This window comes from Canis lupus, chromosome 2, assembly GCF_048164855.1.
Source record: "Canis lupus baileyi chromosome 2, mCanLup2.hap1, whole genome shotgun sequence".
In the NCBI taxonomy this organism is placed as follows: Eukaryota; Metazoa; Chordata; class Mammalia; order Carnivora; family Canidae; genus Canis; species Canis lupus.
Genome location: NC_132839.1, coordinates 68,119,512 through 68,143,821, shown reverse-complemented (window position 1 = coordinate 68,143,821; position 24,310 = coordinate 68,119,512). Strand labels below are relative to the sequence as shown.

Below are 24,310 nucleotides of genomic sequence, written 5' to 3'. Positions count from 1 at the left end.
TGTTCTTAACAGTCCATGCTGCTTCCTCAGACCACAGGAAGCCAAAACACACACCATCAGAACAGAACTTACCTGAACATGAACTGGCCAAAGCAGCAGAGCAGTTACAACAGATCAAGCATCAAAACTGTTACTGAAAACATTGTATACATCTTTAAATATGGTCTCCTCGAGCAATGTACTTACTCCAGGAAAGCTGAATCTTTTATGTTTCTAAACATCAACATTTTTGTAAAAATAAAGACTATAGGATAGTCTATGGATAGGATAGCTACCATCCATAAATAAGCATTAATAACTTACTTTTATTGCCCACCAACGCAACCAGCGGCTGAGTTTCTGACTCCTCGCTCACTTTCTTCACCACAGAATACCAGTCTTCCAAATTCTCAAAGCTTTGATAATTTGTAATATCATATACCAAGAGAATTCCCTGTCACAAAAGAGTTACAGAATCTTTGTAAGGTATTTGGCATATGCATGGTAAGTTAAAATAAATTCAAGAAAATTGTATCATAGAGGTAAAAAAGCTTCACAGTCTACAATCCTGCCTGTAACTTTCACGAGGTCAAACATTTAAACCTTTCAATAAATAACCATCTGCTGCTGCTCTTTTTAAATATTTTCAAAAATGGAGATTCCATGACATCCCTTGATAGTCAATTTTAATGTTTAACACAATTTTCTTTAAATGAAATAAGTCGATTTCCTCTTTTGGTCCTCTGTGCATTTGGAGAACAACATGAGAGTATCCTCTTTATAATAACCCTTCATGTACTTGAAGATAGTTAAGTAACTCCTTTACCGTCTCCTTTCCAGAATAAACAAACTCAATTCCTTAAACTTGCCTCAAAGGACCTATTTTCTATCCCTTTAATCATAGTTGTTGGGTTCTTCCCAGGACACACTACATACAGCTTTTTGACATCCTCTTTAAAATGAGCAATGTAAAACTGGACATGATACTGTAATAAGAGCCTGAACAAAGCCAAATATAACAGAGGGATTGCTTCCTGCCTCTTATATATCATATTCCTTTTAATATATCCCATTATTTTGTGTGGGAAGGAGAAGTATGTACATACACAAAAATAACAGTGCCACATTCTTGATTCTCATCCAGTTTGTGGTCAAACACTTAATCAAAGTTCTGCATATAGTGTAAGTCTGGACCCTAATAGCATTATGTCTCCTTCTTCTTAGGTTATAATCATAAATTTTAACTACATTTTTGTACCTACTATGTACCTTGACATATATTTAGACCTTTTCATTAGGCCTTACAGCAATCATGCAACAGTGGTATTCTTATTCTCATTATACTAATAAACAGACATTATAATAACCAAGGTCACACAGCTAGGCAAGTGATGAAGCCAGATATGAATCAAGGGCTGAATGAATATAAAGCGCGCTCATTCATTCTATAAGCATTTGTCTGCCAACTATATGCCAAGCATTGTGCTGGGTCCTAAGGGCATAAATTACAAACCTCAAGACACTGTCTTGCAGCAAGGCCAGGTACGTAAACAGACAAGTATAGAACACACATACCAGTGATATGCCGGTAAATATTAATCAACTGGCTAGGGTTGTGGTAGGGGTACGGAATTTCAGAGTATGATTTGTAGAATTTACCTATTTTTATGGTGTAAATACTCCACTAGGGCCATTTTCAAGCTACTGAGGTCACTTTACTGAGGAGAGCTGGGTAGGACACCACCATATTACACCTGCACCATACAAATACACTAGACATAAATAATTTCAAAAACATAAATAGCAAAAATATATGATAAAATTAGTAAATGATGTATTTGTGTATGTATCTTTGTTTCTAGCATATTTTATGAGTTTATATATAATTTTTAATCATGAATGTATTCAACTGGGTCACAAAAATTTCCAAAAACTTAACGACTGACTTTCTCAAGTCAGTTATAGCATATTACTCTTATAACTTTCTAATACCATGCTCTTTTATTAAATTACACCTGGCTCCCAAGTCACTTAGCTTCCCTGGGCCTCAGGTTGTTTCGCCTCTAAAATTAGATCATTAAAAGTAAATGGTCTATAAGATCCCTTCCAGTTTAAATATTCTAAAATTTTTATGCAAAATCACTTGACTGATTCATTTTGATAACACAGACACCTATCTCTATTTTCCCAAATGCTTTGAAATAATGCCCAACATAGAATTATTTGAAATACTCAGCAAAAGTCCACTTTTCTTATTAAGAATAATGCCACAGGGGTGCCTGGGTAGCTCAGTCAGCTGGGCATCTGACTCCTGGTTTCAGTTCAGGTCATAAGATCAAGCCCCGGGTTGGGCTCCATGTTCCATGGAATCTGCTTGGGATTCTTTCCCTCTTCCTCTTTCTCCCCCTCTGCCTCTCCTGTACACACACGCATCCATGCGCACACACGTGCACTCTCTCTCTCATCCATACGTACATAAAATCTTAAAGAAAAAAAAGAAAAATGCCCCAGAACTGGCTTTTGAAGAAAACTAATCTTCAACCTACTGACTCTATGTCCAGTTGACTTGAATGATACAATATATTGTGTTAAAAGAGCTTTGCCCTGAAAGTCAGATTGTTATTAGATTGCAGTTTTGGCCCTACCACCTGCTGATCTTGGGGAATGCTTCTGTCATTCACCTTTATAATACTTGCCATGTCTACACGATTATGTGAAGTATAAAAATACTTATTCTTTTTTAAATATTTTATTTATTTATTTATTTATTTGAGAGACAGAGAACAAGAGAAAGCTTGAGTGGGGGGAGAGGTGAATGGAGGAGAGTAGAAGACTCTCTGATGAGTAAGGAGCCTGATGCAGGACTCAATCCCAAGACCCTGGGATCCTGACCTGAACCAAAGGCAGATGCTTAACCAACTGAGCCACTTAAGCACCCCAAAACAGACTTATTTAAAAAAAAAACATGCTACATAATTGCTGGGAATTTCTTATTATTCGAGTAAGAATCACATTTTCAAGGCAACTTTGAGATAGTTTTTACACTCATAGGTTGAGCCGTTGACCTAGGATACCTCTTAAACCTTAAGACTGGGACGCCACTATGGCTCAGTGGTTGAACATCTGCCTTTGGCTCAAGTCGTGATCCTAGTCCTAGGACTGAGTCCCATATCGGGCTCCCCGCATGGAGCCTGCTTTTCCCTCTATCAGTGCCTCTGCCTCTCTCTGTATGTCTCTCATGAATAAATAAATAAAAGCTTTAAAAAAATAAAAAATAATAATAAACCTTAAGATTTTTGTAACTCTTCTAAATCAATATATGAAAATCTTCACCTCAGCATGGGTCAATATGTGAATATGATAGAATATGCAAATAAAATGTGGTCACCATCTGTTTGTTATCAGTACTAGAGCAGAACTACAGAATAAAAATTACATACTACTGGGGCACCCAGGTGGCTCTGTTGATTAAGCCTCTGACTCTTGACCTCAGCTCAGGTCTGCATCTCAGGGTCATGAGTTCAAGTCCCACATTGGATTCCATGCTGGGCATGGAGCCTACTTAAAAAAAAAAAAAAAAAAAAATCAGGGCACCTGGGTGGCTCAGTCCATGAAGTGTCTGCCTTTGACTCAGGTCACTGTCCCAGGGTCCTGGGATGGAGCCCCACATCATACTCCCCTGCTCAGCAGGGATTCCACTTCTTCTTCACTCTCTTCCTCTGCCCCTCCCCCACCACTAGAGCAGGCTCTCTCTCCCTCTAATAAATAAAATATTTTTAATTAAATACTACAGGAGTTAATAAACTATGGCCCCAGGTCAAATTTGGCTCAAAGACCATATTTATAAATAAACTTGCATTGAAATATAGTCATACTTATTTGTTTAAGTATCATCAATGGCTGCTTTTATACTACAACTAACTGCAGAACTGAGTAGCTACAACAGAGACAGTATGGCTTGTGAAACCTAAAATATTTTTTATCTGGTTCTCTAAGGAAAAGTTTGCCAATTCCTGATCTAGATCAATGTGTCCTATATTTTTCAGAGAGCAATACTTATGAATCTTCCAGAACTCATAAGAAAGGGAGAAGAATAAATGCCTCTCATTAATCTAACTATCCACCAACCCAAACATCTGTTCACATACTCCAGTCTCAATAACACCTTAACGTAAAAAAAAACGTGATTCCATCTTTGCTCCTAACATGACAATCTTTCATCGGTTCTGACCTACACCAATGAGGTCAAAATCTGAAAAGGGAAAATGAGAAAACCAAAAAGGCATTAAAATACAAAAAAAGTTCTAGAATTTTCAGTTTCAACTCTGACCTGTAAAAAGCCTGGAAGTCGTCACGTCTGTCCTTACAGTAAGAAAAAACCTAGACAAACTAAAAATCAATGACTTTTCTTGAACAAAGCAGAGAGCTGAGTTTGCAGAATAAATCACCACTCTGAAATCTGGGAGTTGGGTGAATCCAAAGAGTCAGAGCCAAAATGAACTTACCTGAAGCAGAAGCCACTATGGCCAGTAAAGGGTGGCAACATTTAAATAACAATTTTGATAAACTGCTGGAGGCTGCGTGTGATCCACTTTGAGAATGAAAAACTGCAAGGCAACACTGTTACGGGGATAAACTCATGGATTTTACCTGCAGAAATCCCATCAGATCCTCCTGGTAAAGCATCAAGAAAGATTGCTCACATGGCTCTGACATGGCAAGGGAGAAATGAACCATTTTAAAATACACCCAGAGTACTATCCATTAAAAAAGGCATACTGTCCAGGAAAAATGCTTAGTCGGTGTCCTATTTCACACAGGAAGAGAACTGGTTCCCATCTCCAGGCCCTTCTAGCCATCCGGTCTCACCCAAGTGGGAAGAGCTAATGAATACCTGTGACAGTCACAGCCAAGGAACACAGGTCCACTATAACACTGTGACTTAATCGTAAGAGTATAGAAAGCTTCCCTGCCTCCATACTTTACCATAACACCAACTGGGATCCAGTGTAATAGTAGTATATTACACTTGAAAGAACTGCAAAACACAAACTTCAAAGGAAGCGTTCTTTGAGAAAGGGGAGAAAAAAACAAAGATATTAGAGGAATTGGATGTCTCTGGCACCTAGAGCCTCAGCAAACATTCAGACAGACCAACTCCTGGCCAATTAACATAAAACCTCACACTAAAGGCCTATTTACCTGAGTTCTTATTACTCTATACATCATATCTCACTTTCAAGAAAAAATTAGAAGACACACTAAAAGGCAGTTTGAAGGAAAAAGCATTAGAACCAGACTCAAATATGATATGGATTTTTGGAATGATCAGATCAGAACTATAAAACAACTATGATAAATATTTTTAAAAAGGTTCCAATGGCTAGGTCATTTCAAAGAGGGCTTTGTGGAACTAAAACCAAGGGCTCTTAACTCTGTGACCAAATATTAGAGTTCTCCATAGGATGTAATAGTGCTATGTTTTCCTGAAGAGATACAAGATTTAGCTGCTTCTATCCAGGACTGGTCAAGTAGGAAAGAAGAAATGTCTTTCAAATATACATTTGTCCTCAGGGCTATTTTGAAGATTATGATTCTGACTTTAGAGGAACTACAGTGATTGGCAGCAGAAGGAAATAAAAATTTAATGACTTAAAAAGTTCCAATGGAAAAGGTAGACAAAATACAAGAACTGATGGATAATGTATACAAAGAGATGGACACACTAAGAATAATAAAAAGGAAATGCTAGATATCAAAACTACTACAACAGAAATGAAGAATGCCATTGATGGGCTCATCAGTAGACTAGACACAGCCTAGGAAAGAATTTGTAAGCTTTAAGGTAACAGAAATTTCCAAAACTGAAATGCAAAGAGAAAAAGAATGAATAAAACAGAACATCAAAAAAACTATGTGACAATTCTGAATGGTATATCATACATGTAACTGTACTACCAGAAGGAGAAAAGAGAATGGAACTTAAATATTTGAAGTAACAATAGCCAAGAAATTTCCATAAATCAATTAAAGACACTAAACCACAGATCTAGAAATCTCAGAAGACAACAAATAGGACAAATGCCAAAAAAATTACATGTAGGCACACCATATATTCAAACTAACACAAAACACTACGAGGGGCACCTTGGTCGCTCAGTCGGTTAGGTGTCTAACTCTTGATTTTGGTTCAGATCATGATCTCAGGGTCATGAGATCGGCATGGAGCCTGCTTAAGATTCTCTCTTCCTCTCCCTCTGCTTGCCAACCCTCCCCCACAGCCTCTCACTCACACAAGTTCTCGCTCTCTCTTAAAACAAATAAACTGGGATGGGATCCCTTGGTGGCTCAGCAGTTTAGTGCCTGCCTTCGGCCCAGGGCGTGATCCTGGAGTCCCAGGATCGAATCCCATATCGGACTCCTTTAGTGCCTGCCTTTGGCCCAGGGCGTGATCCTGGAGTCCCAGGATCGAATCCCATATTGGACTCCTTGCCTGCTTCTCCTTCTGCCTGTATCTCTGCTTCTCTCCCTCTCTCTGTGTCTCTCATGAATAAATAAATAAAAAGCTTAAAAAAAAAAAAACAAATAAACTAAGAGAAAAATCTTAAAAGATGCCTGGGGTGAGAGAAGGGTTGATGAGAGGAACTACTACGTTATCTCTAGAGGAACATGGATAAGAATTACAGAACAGAGAAACTATATAAGAAAAGAAAGGAGCGAAATATTTAAAATGTTGAAAAAGGAAAGGACCAATCTAGAATTGTATATGTAAAATTATGCTTCATAAGTGAGACATAGACTTTCTCAAAATAAACAAAACCTGAGGGACTTCATAGCTAGCAAACCTACTCTGAACAAACATTAAAAGAGGCCCTCAGGGAGAGACAAATGATATGGGTCAGAAACTGATTTCTATATAAAGAATGGAAGAGCATCAGAAAAGGAGTAAGTAAAGGTAAAATAAAAGCATTTTTTTATTCTTAGATTATATAAAATACAACTTTTTTTAAATACAACTTTTTAAAGCCATAGTAATAACAATGTATTGAATAATTACAGCATATGGGTGAGTGAAATGAATGACAGCCATGTCATAAAGGATGGGGGATGGATTAAGAATATGCTTTTATCAAGTATCTGAACTATACAGGCAAAGCAATACAGTGCCATGTGAAGGTGGACTTAACCTAGTTAAAAATATATATATTTGGAAACTCCAAGGCAATTGCTTAAAAAAAAAAAAAAAAGTGTTTAACTAATAGGCTAAGAGTTAAAATGCTCAAATAAAACAATGAAAACTTTAAAAGACTAGCACAAGAAATAGAAAACAAGTATGACAGAAATTAACCAACCTGTATCAATAATCACTTTAAATGTGAATGGTCTAAATATACCAATTAAAGGCCAGGATGCCAGAGGATACGAAAAAACAAGATTCAAGATTCAACTATACACTGCCCAAAGGAAATTCACTTTAAATATAAAGACACAATTAAAAGTAAAGGGATCGGGAAATACCATGCTAGCACTACTGATAACAAAACTGGAATATTCTATTCATATTTATTTCAGACAAAACAGACTTCGGAATAAGGAAAGGTATTAAGTATAAAACCCGGCATAATGATAAAGGGGTCAATTTTCCAAGAATGCGTAACAACCCTTTATGAATATACATCTAACAACAGAGTATCAAAATATGTAATGCCGAAACTGATAGAACTATAAATCCACAGATCCATTAGTACTGTTGGAGACATCAATGCACTTTTTTTCACTGACTGATACATTAAGCAAGCAGATAATAAGTAACTCACATGAAACATTCACCAAAACAGACTACATTCTGGGCCATAAATCATACTTTAACAAATTTATAAAACTAGAAATAATACCAAGCATGTTCTGAAACTACAAAGGAATTAAGCTAGAAATCAATAACAGAAAGATAGCTGGAAAAACTCAAAACCTTTGGTAATTAAACATCATGCTTCTAAATAACACATGGATCAAAAAAAAAGAAGTTTCAAGATAAGTTTTAAAATATCTTAAATTAGGGCAGCCCCGGTGGCGCAGCGGTTTAGCGCCGCCTGCAGCTCAGGGCGTGATCCTGGGGACCCTGGATCGAGTCCCACGTCGGACTCCCTGCATGGAGCCCGCTCCTCCCTCTGCCTGTGTTTCTGCCTCTCTCTCTCTAGCTGTGTCTCTATGAATAAATAAATAAAATATTTAAAAAAAAAATATCTTAAATTAATAAAAACACAACCTATCAATACTTGTGGGATATAGCAAAAACAGTGGGTAGAGGAAAATGTATAGCATTGAATGTACATACTAGAAAAGAAAAAAAAACATCAATAATCTAAGTTTTTACTTGAAGAAACTGAGGAAAAGCAATTTAAGCTTAATGAAAGCAGATCAGAAAACTCACAAGAACTAAAGCAGAGATCAAGTAAATTTAAAAGAAGAAAATAATAGAAAAAATCAACAACACCAAAAGATAGTAAACCTCCATAGCCAGGTTAACCAAAAAAAAAAAAAAGAGAGAGAGAGAGGAGGGAACAGAAAATGCAAATTAATGAGGAGCCATCCCACAAACATTAAAAGAATAGCAAGGGAGTAATATAAACAACTCTTACCGCCAAAAATTTGATCACATAGATGAAAGGGACCAATTCTTTGAAAGACACGAACTACCAAAACTCATACAAGCAGGCATTGACCCCCGCCAAGGCCTCTACACACCAGCTTCAATATACCAAAGTCAGACCTCTGAGTACTCACCTTTTCAGGAGCCTATAACACAAGCACCCTCAAAGCCCTGAATCTCTCACCACATCCATCAATCAGGACCTCCTCTGACTGCTTCCAGAAAACTATCAGAATCTTCTCAGCCACAAGAAAGTATAACACCCTCAGAAATGTAACAACTTGGCAACAACTGAAGCAATCTACTAGGAACGGCTGGAAGTAATTTTCTTGGCAACCCTGTGGCCATCGAAACCCATCTCCCAGTCTCATGTCCCCAATGCACTTTTATCACCGCACTTTTATCACCTATCTGCCATTCATCTTTCTCCTGTGTCTTTTCCCCATGCTGCCCCATGCTTGCTCTTCCCGATTTACCCTCCAACTGTTTCCCTTCATCCCAAATCTTTTTGCTGTGACTTTTGGAAATCAGATTTCAAGCTTAATACATCCTTCTATATCTTCAAATTCTTCAACAAAAATTCCCTATATTTTCTATGCCTTAACTTCACCTTTTCCCCTTGCAATTCCTAAAAGATTCCCACCCCTTCTCTTCATAAACCTCAACTTTTAGTAAATATTACATAAAGTTTCTTTATACAGTTCTTTGTTTTCATCTATTTTACTTATCACCATATCTAACGAACATGATGAGCCATTAACCAGATAGCATTTTCAAAGGAATACTGAAGTCTTAAAGGACAATACTTAACTACTGTAAATTTTTGTACGGATTTAGTTCTGAAATTTAACAGGCACAGTACACAGACAACTACTTAACCTTGCCCAAAATGAAAGGTTCCCAGTTCCCATAATCCAGGTACTTTTTTTCTCCCTGATTTGTATGACAATCTACTTTAGCTTTTAATAATATGTGGAAATAGGTTAAATCATATAGATGGTACCATAGTCCTTACCATATATACACTTTGCTGAAAAAGTACAACTTGTAGGAAGAAACACTAACGCAAGAGAGGTCTGTATAATCAGTTATAAGTTGGCAAATATCCAACTAAAAAAATGCACAGTAAAAGACAGCAGAGGGTCTCAGAGAGTCCAGCTTTGAGATGCACTCTCCGCAGCTGCCATACAGGCAGCCAAATCCTTTTGTTGGTAGCTAACAGGCTGCCTCATCTGTGTGGGGCACTGGCACACAATAGTAGTTATGTTCTGCCTCACAAATGACTACACTTCATTGAGTTTATACTCAGTAGGGCAGTGTTTGCAAACCACTTAGATTCCAGGACGGAAAGAGCTACAAAAATGAAACACCCAGTCCTTCTCTGAGGTTTGTTATTAGCCTCTGTTAGCCACAGGTTACAGGGCACTAAACACTATGTACTGTGTGTTTGCTCGTAACCACTATGAAAAATAGCCTATAACATCTTTCTGAAGACTCCTAGAAAATTTTAAGTTAATTTAAAATCTGGGAATTTAACTGGGAAATACTTCAATTCTTAGAACTAGTTCTTGTCAAAATACCTCACTAATTCTTTCTTGGGTGTCAATCCAATTTTGTTTCAACCAACACTATTCAATAGACGACTACTAAAGTTTAATCCTACTGGGGGGAAAATGTGAACAGGGTACAATAATCAGTTCTATTTGAATCTAAGTCCATTCCCAGCCCACCAATAAGCTTCTTAAAGTTAAGAAATGCTTTAAGGAAAATAGATTCACTAGCTTAATAGCCCAGATATGCATATGATAATTCTTTCTATATACAATACATAGAGAACCTAAAGTAAAATCTTAAATAATACATTAAACTGATGTCCTCAAAACAGTCTGTCAAAACATCATTTCTTGGCAGCCTGGGTGGCTCAGCGGTTTAGCGCCTCTTTCAGCCCAGGGCGTGATCCTGGAGACCCGAAATCGAGTCCTACATCAGGCTCCCTGCATGGAGCCTGCTTCTCCCTCTGCCTGTGTCTCTGCCTCTCTCTCTCTCTCTCTCTCTCTCTCTCTGTCTCTCATGAATAAATAAATAAAATCTTAAAAAATCATTTCTGAATGATTTCTATCCTGTGGCACATAGACCAAAATGCAAAGGACTCATGAATAATATAAGCATCTACAAGAACTCCAGAAGCAGTACCGATCAACTTTGAGGAATAATTATATTATTATATAATATAAAACTATTAAGTATAGCTTAATATTGGAATGTTTTTGAAATCAATGTTTTTGAAAAGTAACATCCCCCCCTCCAATTTATGGTAGTAAATTGTCATCAGAGTTTCTCTGGTTTAGATAAAAAATTTACCTATATTTTACCAAATAAATTGTTGGTAAATGTATTTTATGTATTTTCCATAATCTAATTTAGAATCTCTGAAAAGCAGAGAAAATTTATTATATTATCATTAATTTATGATAATTAATTTTATCATCTCAGAATTCCTAGTTTCCTGGTAGAATTTCATGAAAATGTTCATGAACTCAGAAATACTGTACTTATGTTATTATTCAATAATACAGGGTATATACTCTTATTATATCCACAGAAATTGTGAAGTATAAACAATATAAGGCACCATCAAGAGAAAAAATTGTCATATGTACCTTCAAAACAGAAATATTAGACAAGTTATAAGAAGGAATATAACATGCTCTCTCTCACAGAAGAGAATATAGACATTTTACTAAACTCAGGTCCTCTCAAAAAAGATGAAATTTTTAAAAATTTCTACAAATTTGACCAATAAAGTCTGCTGATTTTAAGCAGTTACATAATAGCATAAAATACTGCAAAAAAATGATTTAAAAGAATGGCCACCTAACATTGTGAGTGCAATAAATGCCACTGATTATATACTTTTATAGTGGTTAATTTTATATCATGTCAATTTCACATCAACATTAATTTTATATACAATTTTATATTAAGCAAATAATAAATAAATCAAATAATAAATTTTTAAATGATGTAGAGGTAAAATTAAGAGAATCCAAATCACGAGCATTATATTACCTCAATTTTTAGTGAAAAAAAAAAATTTGTTCATTGAATTTTATAGTATTATTTGCTTTGAGATTCATAAAATCTTCCTGTTCTAGAAGAGGAACTCGTTCTAGATAATCTATAAACAATAAAAAGTCATTTTATTTGACATTGAGAGTCAAATATTATGAGAAGCTTGACTAACCTAATGCATTTTTTTAAATCCAATACGAACCTTTAAAGGTAGACTTTAATGGACAAAGAGGAAAGAGATTATTTTATCAAATAGGTGAGTGAAAGAAAGAACTGTGACTTCCACAAATCTCTGTCCAGCAATTTTTCTTTATCTTAATATCTACTTTGAATGTAATCAGTTTAAAATAGAAAAAATTAAACAACGAAAAAGCCAGACACAAAAATTTGAGGTATATCTTTTAAGAGAAAAACAAACATGCATAAATATCAAATGTTATGGTCACAAGCAAAAATCCTAAATGAGCAGGAAGATTTTCCAGGAGACAAAGGACAGCATAGAAGTGGCATAGGAAAAGTAATCCTAAGAGCCAAATCTATTTGTCAATAATGCAAAAAAACAAAATTCTGGGGCCTTCACATATGATTTAGAACCATATGAGCTTCATTTATCCTCCTCTAAATGTTTTAGAAAATAACTCAGAATCTATTTTCCATCCAAAATGAAGGCCATCATATAAGTAAAGCATTAAACTTCATACAGAACAGTGCTTAACATTCTGTCTTTGTCTCCTGGACTCCTCAGAAACAACAGTTTCACAGAAGCAAGGTAAGACTCTCCCACTTAAAACATTTAAATCCAATAAAGACCTAAAGAAGGATTATGACTATTATCCCCTCTAATGCCTCATGACAGTGTAAAAGACACACAGTAGAGTGGAAGAATAAGCAAAAATAAATAGCAGGTCAATAATTAACTTTTTGAAGTATATCACTATCATGCATATTTTCTATTGGTATAATAATTTAACAGCTTATAAATTATGTCTATATAAACTCATGCTGCCTAAGAATTTTGTCATATTATTATTTAAGCAGTTTTTCTCCGCCTACATAGATTTTCTTCTGAAAAGACATCATTATCATGTAAAAATATTGTTATGTGCTTCATATATAGAATTATTCATAGTTTGCTTATGCAATATACTGATATGTATTAAATCTGAAGAACTATAAATATTTAGTAAACTAATTCATAGCACAAAAATATATAAATATGCTTTTTGTCCTTATAACTTAAAATGAAATTTCCCCTTCTATATTTTTCATTCAGTTTACACATTCTGAAAGCAGTCTCTATAACCAAATCAGCTAATAAATATAAAATATCACCTATCACTACATTTACTGAACTGCTGATAAAAATATCTAGCAATATAAGGAAGCATAGGAAAGCTATTAGAGTCACACCAATTCCCTGACCCAAATCATTTCAACTATAATTTGGGGAGGATGAAACCAAAGGATTAGCACAAAGATAAAATCAGTTTCTCTAACATATCAGATAAAAATCAAGTTATAAAGAGTGTGTGTATGTGTGTGTGTGTACCCAGTTATATGTGCTTGTGAGAGGAGTATTTTCAGTATTGGAATAATCATAGAATTTACATCGTACCTGTGCTCCATAGATATATTTATCCAACATCTTGCCTCCTATTGTCTGTCCTCCTATATCCCAAACTTGAAGAGTAACATTCAAGTTTCCTTAAATATAAAAACAAGAATACAGAAAAGGTAAGTAAGAAAATAAGAAATGAATACAGTTTCAGGAAATACTAAGTCACAATGATAAACTGTGTAGCTAATTTGCCTTTTATTCTGCATGGTCAGATATTTGGAATTGTGAAACAATATCAAAAGAAATCATAATGGGGAATTTAGGTTTACGCATTTACCCCATTTCTATAGAACCAAATTTATAATCACCTTCAAAACAACAACAACAAAAAGCTTTAATTCATAATCTACTCAAAACTTTTAAAAAAGTTCTCTTAAACAGAGAACGGAATGATAAAACACTTGTACAGTGGGTAAAAAACTATACATTAAAAATAAACTTTATATACTAACCTACCCTGTAGCACATAATGAATTTTACTATAAACTCTAAACTCTATAGGTTCTAATACAGATTAATAAGACTACAAAAATGGACCCAGAGTTTCAACTTAAATTGATGAACTTCTAAAATTTAAATGTCACTTATGATATGGAATAGAAAACATAATTTTTAAAACTACATGTTTTCAAATTTAACCTATAAAATATAAACACATACGATAGCCCTCTTCCTAACAAGTATAGGATACATACCCAGTATATCACTAAATATTATGAAGCATTTGTAATCGTTTAAAGCATTTCCATTGAAACAAATTATAACATGTGCTTCAAAGCCTTCATAATGCTGGAACAAATCTCCACACAATCATTACAAAAGCATTTAGAAATACTAAAAAGCAATCTTTAAAATTCTTATGTCTATTTTTTAAAATATTTGGATGATACAAAAATTTACTAGATAAGCTATTTTCTCTTATAAATGCATAACCCCAGAAGTTAAAGACCATGTCCAACATACTTTTTAGTTTAACATTTCAAAGTATTTCTCCTAATAAAATAATGCAATTTTTTCCACAAGTAGACAAAGCCTCAACTAGCACCTTCAAAACAAGCTCCCATACTAAAAAAGAAACCTTTCTGAATGATTTGCAATCAAAAAAGCTTAAAACAAAAATGTAAGGCACTAAAAAAAATGTGTTTGCTTCAAAAACAATAAAAAAAAGATTATAGACCTGAATTTTTATGCCAATGCCAAACATTAAAATCAGAGAATGTTAGTCACACCATTTAACTGAAAAGCAAGTACAACACTGGATTAACCAGGCAAGTTTTACCCTTAACTCTAAGTTGTGTTGGGTTTGTATTACAATCTTTCCATTATTTTGAGATAGGTCTCTGCTTCAGCCAACGTGCTGAGATTTACATGAGGAACTTCCATTAGCATTAATGAGAGTTCCTGAAGTTTATCACCCATCATCATTCCCACATACACACACTTTCAACGCTCACAGACTAATGCAAAAATGTTCTTAAAGCTCTGTGAAGACGAAAACCAAAATGTCACAGATCAAGTAAGACTTATTCAACAACTGGGATAAACCCACTTACTGAAAAAATCTAAATTTTTCATGTTTCAAAGCTGATCTCATTCTCCTATGACACTGTCTCAAATTAAGCAGGTGAGAAAGGACTAGCAGTCACTAGCAGTATGTTAAATCTCTTCTGAGGCCCCTAGATAAATAGGCAGTACTCTATTCATTTTACTTGCACACTCTTTACAGTCATTTGTTTACTTCAAAAAAAAAAAAAAAAACAGTGCTTAACAATATAACTTTCTTACAGTAAGACCGTACGCAACACTTCATAAAAGGCACTGACTCCCATTTTCTTCAAGGCCAATAAATCTTATCCCTTAGCTTCATATCAAAAATTAGAAAGCTTTTCTTCCTTTAAATTCTGACAGATCCCATCTAAATTAGTTATTGCGAACACCTTAGCTACAATTTTACGAACATGATATTCATATTTCCAAATCCTGACTACATCACTTCAAGACTAAATCATTTATTCAGTTGCCTCCCATCTGAGAAGTTTATATTTATATCATGTGTTGCAGGGTTTTTTTAAATTTATATCTTTCTAAATAAACACTGTTGTTGTTGGCTTATTTTTTTAATATACATATTCTAGTGCCTCAGAAATAAAAATAGTTATGTATTACTGATAACCCACAAAACTAGCCAAAAAAAGCACTTTTGCCATCATTATAGCTTCAACAAATGATACTAACTTCATAGTTATTTCATATGTCTAGGAACATATTTTTAACTTCCACATTTGAATTTTAGACTTATTAACACATAAAAATAAAAATAAACGGGTTCTCTATTTGGGAAACAAAAATCACATAAAGATGGAACTCCAATCAATATTCATTTTATTTTTTTTCAATATTCATTTTAATTTCCCCAAACATAAATATAAAAAGTCTCCATGTATATTTTCAAAATGACATAGCTAATAACCTATTAAAGAGTATTCAAATAATCAATACTATAAAATTTTTAAAAAATCAAGAACCCATCTAATATAAATTTCCAACTAACAAAGAACATTAAGGAAACTGTCCACAATATAATCTCAAATGCAAAATGCTACAAAATTCCTGTTTCTCGGTAAGAAATGACATGTAACCAAGGGAAAAAAAAACAAAATAAATGAGGTGACAAAATACAGGTAAGTTGCTTTTGGTATGAATCAAAGCCACCAAGAGGATTCAACAGTGACCTTGTAAAAGTACACTTGGTGCCTTGGTTAACCTTACTTAAAGTGCTGCATAGTCAAGATGGAACTAAAAACACAAGTCTGCCCACTTCTTGTGCTAAAGACTTAGAAATCCTTTTCACAGTAGAACGCTGTTTACTGGACTGTACCCACAAGCTTCCTGAAAGTATTTTGACTAAGGCTCTTAAGAAGCTCTATCAGCAGAATCTCTGACTAACAGATACACTATTTTAAGCAGTAAACTCTGCACAGTGGTTGCATCCAGACTATACAGCATACCGGAACATGAAATATACTAAAATGGATGAATATTTACAAAGTAATGACCTTGAAAACTTGCATGAAGAGAATGTCAATAGATGGACAGGAGGTATTCACCTCTAACAATCTGAATGGACAGAAGACTTACTAGAATACTTAACAAACATTAGATTCACCCAGTATGCTCTTTACTTTAAATTCAATAATGCTGCCTCTGATGTTTTAGCAAATGATACAAATATTAATCATCCTAATTTGACACTTACAATGAATTAAAATTAAGGTTAAAATACATAAAGTTTATACTATGCACCTTGTAATTTATTTATCTCATTTCTCAATGTACTTACTATATAAAATCAAGTCACATTAAAACAATTTTTTCGGGCAGCCTAGGTGGCTCAGAGGTTTAGCACCGCCTTCAGCCCAGGGTGTGATCCTGGAGACCCGGGATCAAGTCCCACGTTGGGCTCCCTACATGGAGCCTACTTCTCCCTCTGCCTGTGTCTCTGCCTCTCTCTCTCTCTCTCTCTCTCTCTCTCTCTGTGTGTCTCTCATGAATAAATCAATAAAATCAAAAAAAAAAATTTTTTTTTCCTACTGATATTGCTAACACAATTTTGAATCCATTAAGTAACATAAAACCAATTGCCTTAAAAAAAATTTTTTTTTTCTGGAACTTACCCATCAAAAAAAAACTTAATCAGGAATTCATTAAAATATACATTTGTTAAGAATATAAATTTCCTAACATTTTTAATGCAAGTATTTTCTAACTCTAAAATATTATACTATAAATTTTGATTTCAAAAATACCAAATATTTTTTACAAAGTAATCAAAACTTCAAAATGGGTAGTATTGTGCAACAGATGAGAAATCAGTATATGTATCACCTACATAAAATGTTCAAAATCTGTCCTAAAATAGTTTTAATGATTGAATGGTGCTTGTTGCCTTTGAACTAAAAAAAGTCAGAAAAATGAAATAATATTAATGGTACAGAAAGCTGATGCTCTTGCTAATTAGCAACAAAAACAACAGTCAATAACTAAATGTATATATTAAGGTTCTCTGTGTACAACTAGCATCTCTGAGACAACTGTTGCAATAAATAAGCTTTCAGCATGTACATTATATATTTTGTGCATGTATTCTTCTAGTGACCTCTATAAATACTCTGAATGTAGCATTAACCTATCCAAACAAATGAGAATAATAAAAATAAAATGAGATTTTTCAGTTTTGAATACATTAAAAGGAAATACAAATGAAACAAAATATACATATGTTTCTCATTAAGCCTCTTGCTGAACAATAACATAGTAATAGAAAGTTGGAATTCTTTTCTCATACTGTATCTTTCAATTTATTTTTCATTGGTAGCTGAATATAGACAATCACAAAATATAATAGAGCATATTACTAGTAAGATATGCAGAATACTTTCAATTACCAAGAGTTTTCATTAGCTGCTCTAAAACTTTCATGGAGAATTTTCTGACAGATGGGGTGTTTGAGAGGTTAACATATTTCAATAATATTGGAATTTATTAAACCCCTTCCCACTATATCACTCATGCTCCAGTATATGAATCTGACACTACACTTGCAACCGTTTTTATTCAAATGTGTTTCCTCAGAGAGGAGAGGGATGGACTGGTTTAGAAAGTCAATCAAGATAAACTGCTTTTAATAAAATACTTTAAACATATAATTTAACCATCACAAATGAATGGACAGAGCATTTTAAAGCCCCAATTGTTCAGAAACTAACTTAAAACAGAAACCACTCTCTTTTTGTTATTATTTCCCTGTATTTCCCACAAAATGTGCTGCAACTGGCATCTAAATAGTTTCTTTGCATGGTGAACTGAAACATCTTGAATGCTCAAACTGTATTTTTATGAGTGCCTAGGGACCCTAAATTTTAGTGGTCTATTAAATGCCAGCAATTTCATGCTGCCTTGCATAAAACAGCATTCACATATTAGAGCACAGAAGTTCCATAGCTACATTATACTTCTGTTCCAACTTTCTCTCGAACAAAAAACTGAAGCAGAGGCTAATCAAAATAATATTTTAAAAAAATAATCCTTTCCAGTCTTTTCACATTTAGTTTTCATGATATCTGTTTATAACTGTATAGCATTTGATTTTTTTTAAACTTCTTAGAATTTTATAAGCAACTATTGTTTATCCTTGAAAAATGTGTGGAGTGGTCAAAAACAGCGGGAAAGTAGGGGAATATATAAACTTTTCTCTCACACCCATGGACAGTATGTCTTCATGGTAGATGCTAATTAAAGCTAATCTAAGATAGATTTGCTAATTATATATATTTTCATGCAGATGCAGCCCCCAAATTTATTTTACACATTTCTGTTATTGTAAGATATGTACCATTTTCTATGTTAAGAGTTTTTACTCTCTTACCTGGAAGTGTTATCCTTCTCAAAAAGAAATCCAGTCCTATAGTTTGTTTGTACTGTTTCCCAAAAGTTTCTTGAGCAAAGCACGTAGCTAAGGAGGTCTAAAAAAATTGATGCACAGAATATCAAAATTAATGACTCTGTTTTAAAAATATAAACATAAAATCATTACTAAACCTTACTAAATAATCTTAGTAGTTACACTACCATTAATCCAACAAACAACTTTAAGCAGTTCTCATCAGTTACAAAGGGAGGAGAGACTTAATACTTCACCAGGTAAATTTCACTTGCCAACAGCTATCAGTGGGAACAAAAGACTAATCTGTTAGATCTCCTTAAATCCCTTGATAGTCAAGCTCCTTCTCCTTGCTAGAAATTAGAATTTGAGATTTATCAACAAGAAAAGTAAAACAACACAACTAAAGATCTGAATCCTATATATCAATATAAATCAGTTTAACACAAATTTCAAAGAACTCTAAATTTCATGTCTGAGGTTAAATATTCTGAATATCTGTGCTCTCAGCCAAAAATAAGAAGTACTAATTAAAAGGGGAAAACCTATTCATAAAATTTTTCTTTTTTCCCTACAAAAAAAGTATCTTTAAATGTCTAATTTTTCTCTAAATTAAAGATGTTAAATGAAAATGATCCTACAGTATGATTGAGATAATATTTATCTTTAAAATTTAAAAGTCAGTACTTTTAAGACTAATATTAGCAAAGTAAGTATTTTCCATCCAACAACCATAAAGATTAATGAATACTATAACCAGAACACACATACATAGATCTACACTTTTTTTTTTAATAAAGTTGTATTCAAAACTCAGGAGTACCGTTTCCTATCAAAGAAGAATTAAAATCATTCTGGTAACAACTGAAATAATAACTTAAAAGCTTCTTAAACATTTGAAATGCACTATTTGTAAACTTCACCAAAAAGAAGAAAGGCAGCTTCAAGAGATGCTTTCATGCTCTTTAAGAAAGACTACCCAAGTGAAAATAGCCCTTTTCTATTTTAAAAGTTAAAATTAGATGTCAATTCCCAAAATAATGAAAACTAAAATAAAATTTCCAAAATAGCTTAGTATAATTAATTATGACATAAGTACAGCAATGCAAAAGAAAACTTGGCCAAATTTCAATTCCTTCAAACAAAAAACCTAAAATTCCTTTGGACACAAAAGCCATATTTTTCACACAGATGACAATTTGTACATCCTAACTCTAATTCTTTTATTAAATATTCAGCATTTGTAATAATTAAGATATATTGCCAAATATTTATTGAGCACCATAAGAAAGATGTTCTCCTAAGCACTTAGAAATAAACTCACTACACCCAAATGAATATTTCTTTGGCTTCCTGAAGCATGTAACAATAATATAAAAACTAAGAGACTGGAATAAAAAAAGGTAAGCATTCTTTTTTAAAACTTTTTGGGTTTCATTTAGCTTTATTTATGCCATTGAACTTGTTTAACTTAGGGTACAGAATCTTCTGTTAAGAGGCTCAGAGTTACAGAGAAAAATAATTGCCACTATTTATTACAGATATTTCAAAATGTTTAATATAGAGATGGTAGATAAAGTTCTACAAGACAAAGAGAAACTCAAGGTACAAGTAACAGCATAGTGCCATTTAAGGTAATTTTTCACTTTCACGTAAGGTTCTCGGAGTTCAGTACTTTTATATTAATGAATATTTTAAAAATCCAAGGGTTCTTTTTTTGGAAATAGGACTTTGAGATTCTGAAAGCCTTACCCTCACACTTTTGAGGCAAACATAAAACTAAGATTTTTGATTAGAATAAAGTATAATCTGTCAAAAGCAGGGGGCTTGGGAACACAGAATATTAAAATGGGTTCTTATACCATTTCTAGACATACCATAAAAATTAAACAGAGAATCAACTGAATCAGTGGTAGGCACTTCCTCTTCAATACTCTAGACTCTCTGGCCTCTTTCACATTCAATAATTTCTCTCAAGTCATTATATAAATACCCTTCTTAAATAATTGTGAGGTGAACAATCATCTACCATATCTGAAACATCTTTATCTGATCCTTTACATTGTTTTGCTTGGTGAGCTCCTGCTAACAATTTTTACCATACTACATTTACTAATACAAAAAAAAAAAAAAAGACCAAGAAAGAATATTTTGCCTCAAAAAATCTTAAGAAATATGTAATAAAATCAAAAGTATGAATCAAAACAGAAAGAAACAGAAACACATGTTACTAGGAGGAGGAGCAAAATTTCTCTTGGAGAAACTGTTAATGATGATTATCTCAATACTCGATTGCTCCCGTCAATGTGTATTTAAAGTCAACATGTACTTAAATGTCATTAAGTTAAAACTGACAAGAAAAACTAATGCTAGAAAATATAGCCACGAGTTCAATCAGGATACAAATAAGAATGAAATGAAAGAGGCTGAATTCATATAAGGATAGTAAAGGAAATAGAATGGGACTGTTGGTAGCTGCCAATAACTTGAGAGCTGAATAGGGTATGGCGAAGAAAAAAGCTTGATACACAAATAATGAAAAAAGGTTAGGTTTCTGACTTTGGTATCTGAAAATCTCTGGCAGAAAACGCCTTTACAGTTTTAAAAGAGATTAGTTAAGATGATAAAGACTAAATCAGAACCCCATAGAGAGTTATCACTCTTACCCTTTTAAGCAGAATGATAGTCCTAATTCAACAATATGGAAGAGAAAGAAATCATGTCTTGTCCTACACTAGACAGAATTTTAGACAGATGAAAACCCACAATTATTCACACTAAATTAGCAAAGAGAAGAAAACATAGAACAGGCTAAATAAAAAACCCAGATACAAGGTGATGAACAAACTTCAACTAGTAACACATGTATGAAACTGATACATACTGGGAGAAAAAAAGAAATTAACAGAAGCTTAAAGAATTATGATAGAATGTAGGGTAATGGGCAATTTTTTGTCTCTTTTAACAACCGTTATCAGTGCTATAGATCGTCGTGGTAATTTTAAGCAGAAAACAAATTCATTTATGAGTTGACCGTAAAAGGATTTAGGAAATGAAAAAATCAGAAGGTATTCGAAAGAAAATCGAATAATAAAAATACTGTGCAAATACACCTTAAAATTTTTATTGAATAAGAGTGTTAGAAACAATGGTGATTTATCTAAAACAACCGAACCATTCAAAAAGTTGGTTCCCCAAAACCTTTAAAGGTCATCAGAGCATATTAGGTTTGCTTTCCCTCAGCAACAAAAAGCAGTGACAAAACATCCTCCGGGAAGGCAAGAAGGAAATAACAGAATGCTCCAAATTTTGCACACGAAGGACCCCTCTCCCAGGTGCCCTAGGATCTCAAGTCTCAGAAACCACGACAGGAGCGGCTCTGCAAGGGCCAACCGCCAGGGAGACGCAAGGAGCAGCCGTCACCACGGAAACCACGGTCCAGGCTGCACCAGTAACCGGGAATCGTGACGCCGGAAACCGGTCACCACAACAACCTGCGCTTCTGGGGACTCTGGCTGGGAACAGGGAGGGAAGAAGAAAAGGAGACGGACTTTAGCAATATTCCCAGAAGCAGTGTTGGCGCCTGGGACAGAAGCGACAGGTGTGAAGACACCCGGGGCAGAGGCGCTTCACTCCATGGGGGGGGGGGGGGGGGGGGCGGTCGTTGACCCTTCCGAGGTCCCACGGACCCTCCCCCAAAGAGCCAGCATCCAGAGATGAGGATCCCATTTCCGGAGCTCCACAACCCAGAGTTAAAGACCCTATAGCCCAGCATGTAAGCAGCCTGGATGTCGGAGAGCCCCGGGCACTCAGTGTCCTTTATTCAGCCCAGCCGGCACCAACCCCCAGGCCCTAAAGTAGGACCCCCCGCCGTCCGGGGCGCAGCTCTACCCGCAGCATCCAGCCCCCTAGCTGGAGCTCGACGGGTATCTGCGGAATGAATGCTTGTGCCGACAGGTGCTGTGCCAGGAGCAAGGACCAACAGGTACGATGCCATAAAAACAGCAACTAGCGTTCACTGAGCGCGCAACCATGTCCTGAAAGCTTTACGTGGGTTTTCACGTTTCACGTGTATTTTTGCACACCTCGCCCTTGGAGGCGATCCCTGGCAATACCCACCTGACCGCTGGAGCACAAGGAGGTCAGCGAGTTTGCCCTCCAATGTCCCGACCCGCTAGGGAAAGGAGCCCCAGTGGTCACCCAGGGAATGGGATTCCGGAGCCAAGTCCTCGCGAGCTGCCAGCGCAGGGGAGGTGCGAGAAGCCGTCAAGGGGCCGGAGGGGGGAGGGGGAGGGGGAGGGCCCGGCATCGGGGGCGGGGGTGGGGGGCGGCGGCGAAGTGTGCCCTGGACTAAAGTAAAAAGGGGTGAGATGCCTTGGCAGGTCCTTGCCAGTCCCCGGGGGCGAAGAGCTGGGGAGCCTCCCGGAGGGCGATGCTGGCCCGACTCTTGAACAAGTAGGAGTTCGCGATCCAGGCGGGGAGGTGGGAAGTGACTTTTTTTTTTTCCTTTTTTTTTTTTTTTTTTTTTTAATGTAAGGGGAGCTGGACAGCTCTCCTCAGCCTTCACCGGCGCCGACTGGATGCCTGGCCCCAGGCCACCTCCAGGCTGGCGGTCCCCGGCCCCGGCCCCGGCGGTAATGAGGCGACGCCGAGCGGCGGGGAGGAGGCGGGGGGTGCCGGGGTTCCTGCAGCCCGGGGACGGCGGGCCCGCTGGAGGACTGACCTTCCCGGAGGTGCCGTCCCCCAGCACGACGATTTTCAGTTGCCGGTCCTGGCTCTCCTCCTCCGAGTCCGACATGGTGTCCCGGGAACCAGGCCCGCTCCCCCACCCCCACCCCCACCCCCACCCCGAGGTAGAGGGAGGAAGGGTAGGGGGGGTCTCCGGGGGCGGGAGGAGAGGAGGACGGGCGGCAGTAGGGGCAGGACCCCCCGCCCGGGTGTCTCAGCGGCCGCTGGACGTAACTAGGGTGAATCACTCTCCGGGCGCCATCTTGCCCGCCTCTCCGCCCCTCCCCCCGCGCGCCGCCCCGCCCCCCGCGCGCTACGTCAGTCGCGCTCCCCCTCCTCTGCGCCAACCCGCGCCGACGCGAGCCGCCCTGGCAAGCCGGCCCATTCGCCGGCCGGGGATGGGGGAGGCGTTCGAGCCCAGCAGGGCGACACGGGCGTTAGTCCCGCAGGAACGGCTGTGAAGAAGAAGAGTAAAATGTAGCACTGTAACCAGGTAGGAAAACAGGAGCCGAGTGGCATTCGGATGTTCTATCATATTCCGTGTTTCCATCACCCCCTGAGCAGGTCCCCCACTGAAGCGAATGGTTTAGCCCGACGGGGGGGGCGTGGACGCCTGGGACGCGCGCCGCGGTTGCCATGGAAGCCGGGAGGAGGAGGAGAGGCGGAGGGGCGGGGCCTGTCTCCGGGCGCCCGGGAAGCGGGGTGCAGCGCGCGCAGCACCGGGCAGGGGCTCCCGGAGCTGGTCCCGGCGCCTGGGGGTCGCGCCCCGGGAGGAGCGCGGCCGCCGCGGAGGTTGCTGAGGACCTGTCCGCCTGCGGGAAAG

The 24,310-nt window shown here is 36.7% G+C and overlaps 1 protein-coding gene and 1 non-coding gene across 5 annotated transcripts in view; one reads left to right on the top strand and one right to left on the bottom strand.

Annotated features, from left to right (window-relative positions):
- Positions 1–23,802, bottom strand: part of RAB28 (RAB28, member RAS oncogene family) — a 137,348-nt gene extending 113,546 nt beyond the window's left edge. Inside the window, exons 1-4 of one of the 4 annotated variants that reach the window (XR_012020850.1) lie at positions 23,483–23,790; positions 18,745–18,841; positions 13,317–13,405; positions 304–433 (exon numbers count right to left, since the gene is read on the bottom strand). Coding sequence is in view for 3 of the 4 variants with exons in the window: in XM_072806041.1 (XP_072662142.1) it covers positions 304–433; positions 13,317–13,405; positions 18,745–18,841; positions 23,483–23,557 (391 nt within the window). In the remaining variant the exon portion in view is untranslated. Of the gene's footprint in view, positions 1–303; positions 434–13,316; positions 13,406–18,744; positions 18,842–23,482 lie in introns of all 4 variants that reach the window. The other 3 variants (XM_072806041.1, XM_072806057.1, XM_072806030.1) reach the window with 3 other exon arrangements.
- Positions 5,365–5,481, top strand: LOC140623922 (small nucleolar RNA SNORA25). The gene has a single exon (XR_012023449.1). It is a non-coding gene; the product is annotated as a small nucleolar RNA SNORA25 (small nucleolar RNA).
- Positions 23,803–24,310: the final 508 nt, after the last annotated feature.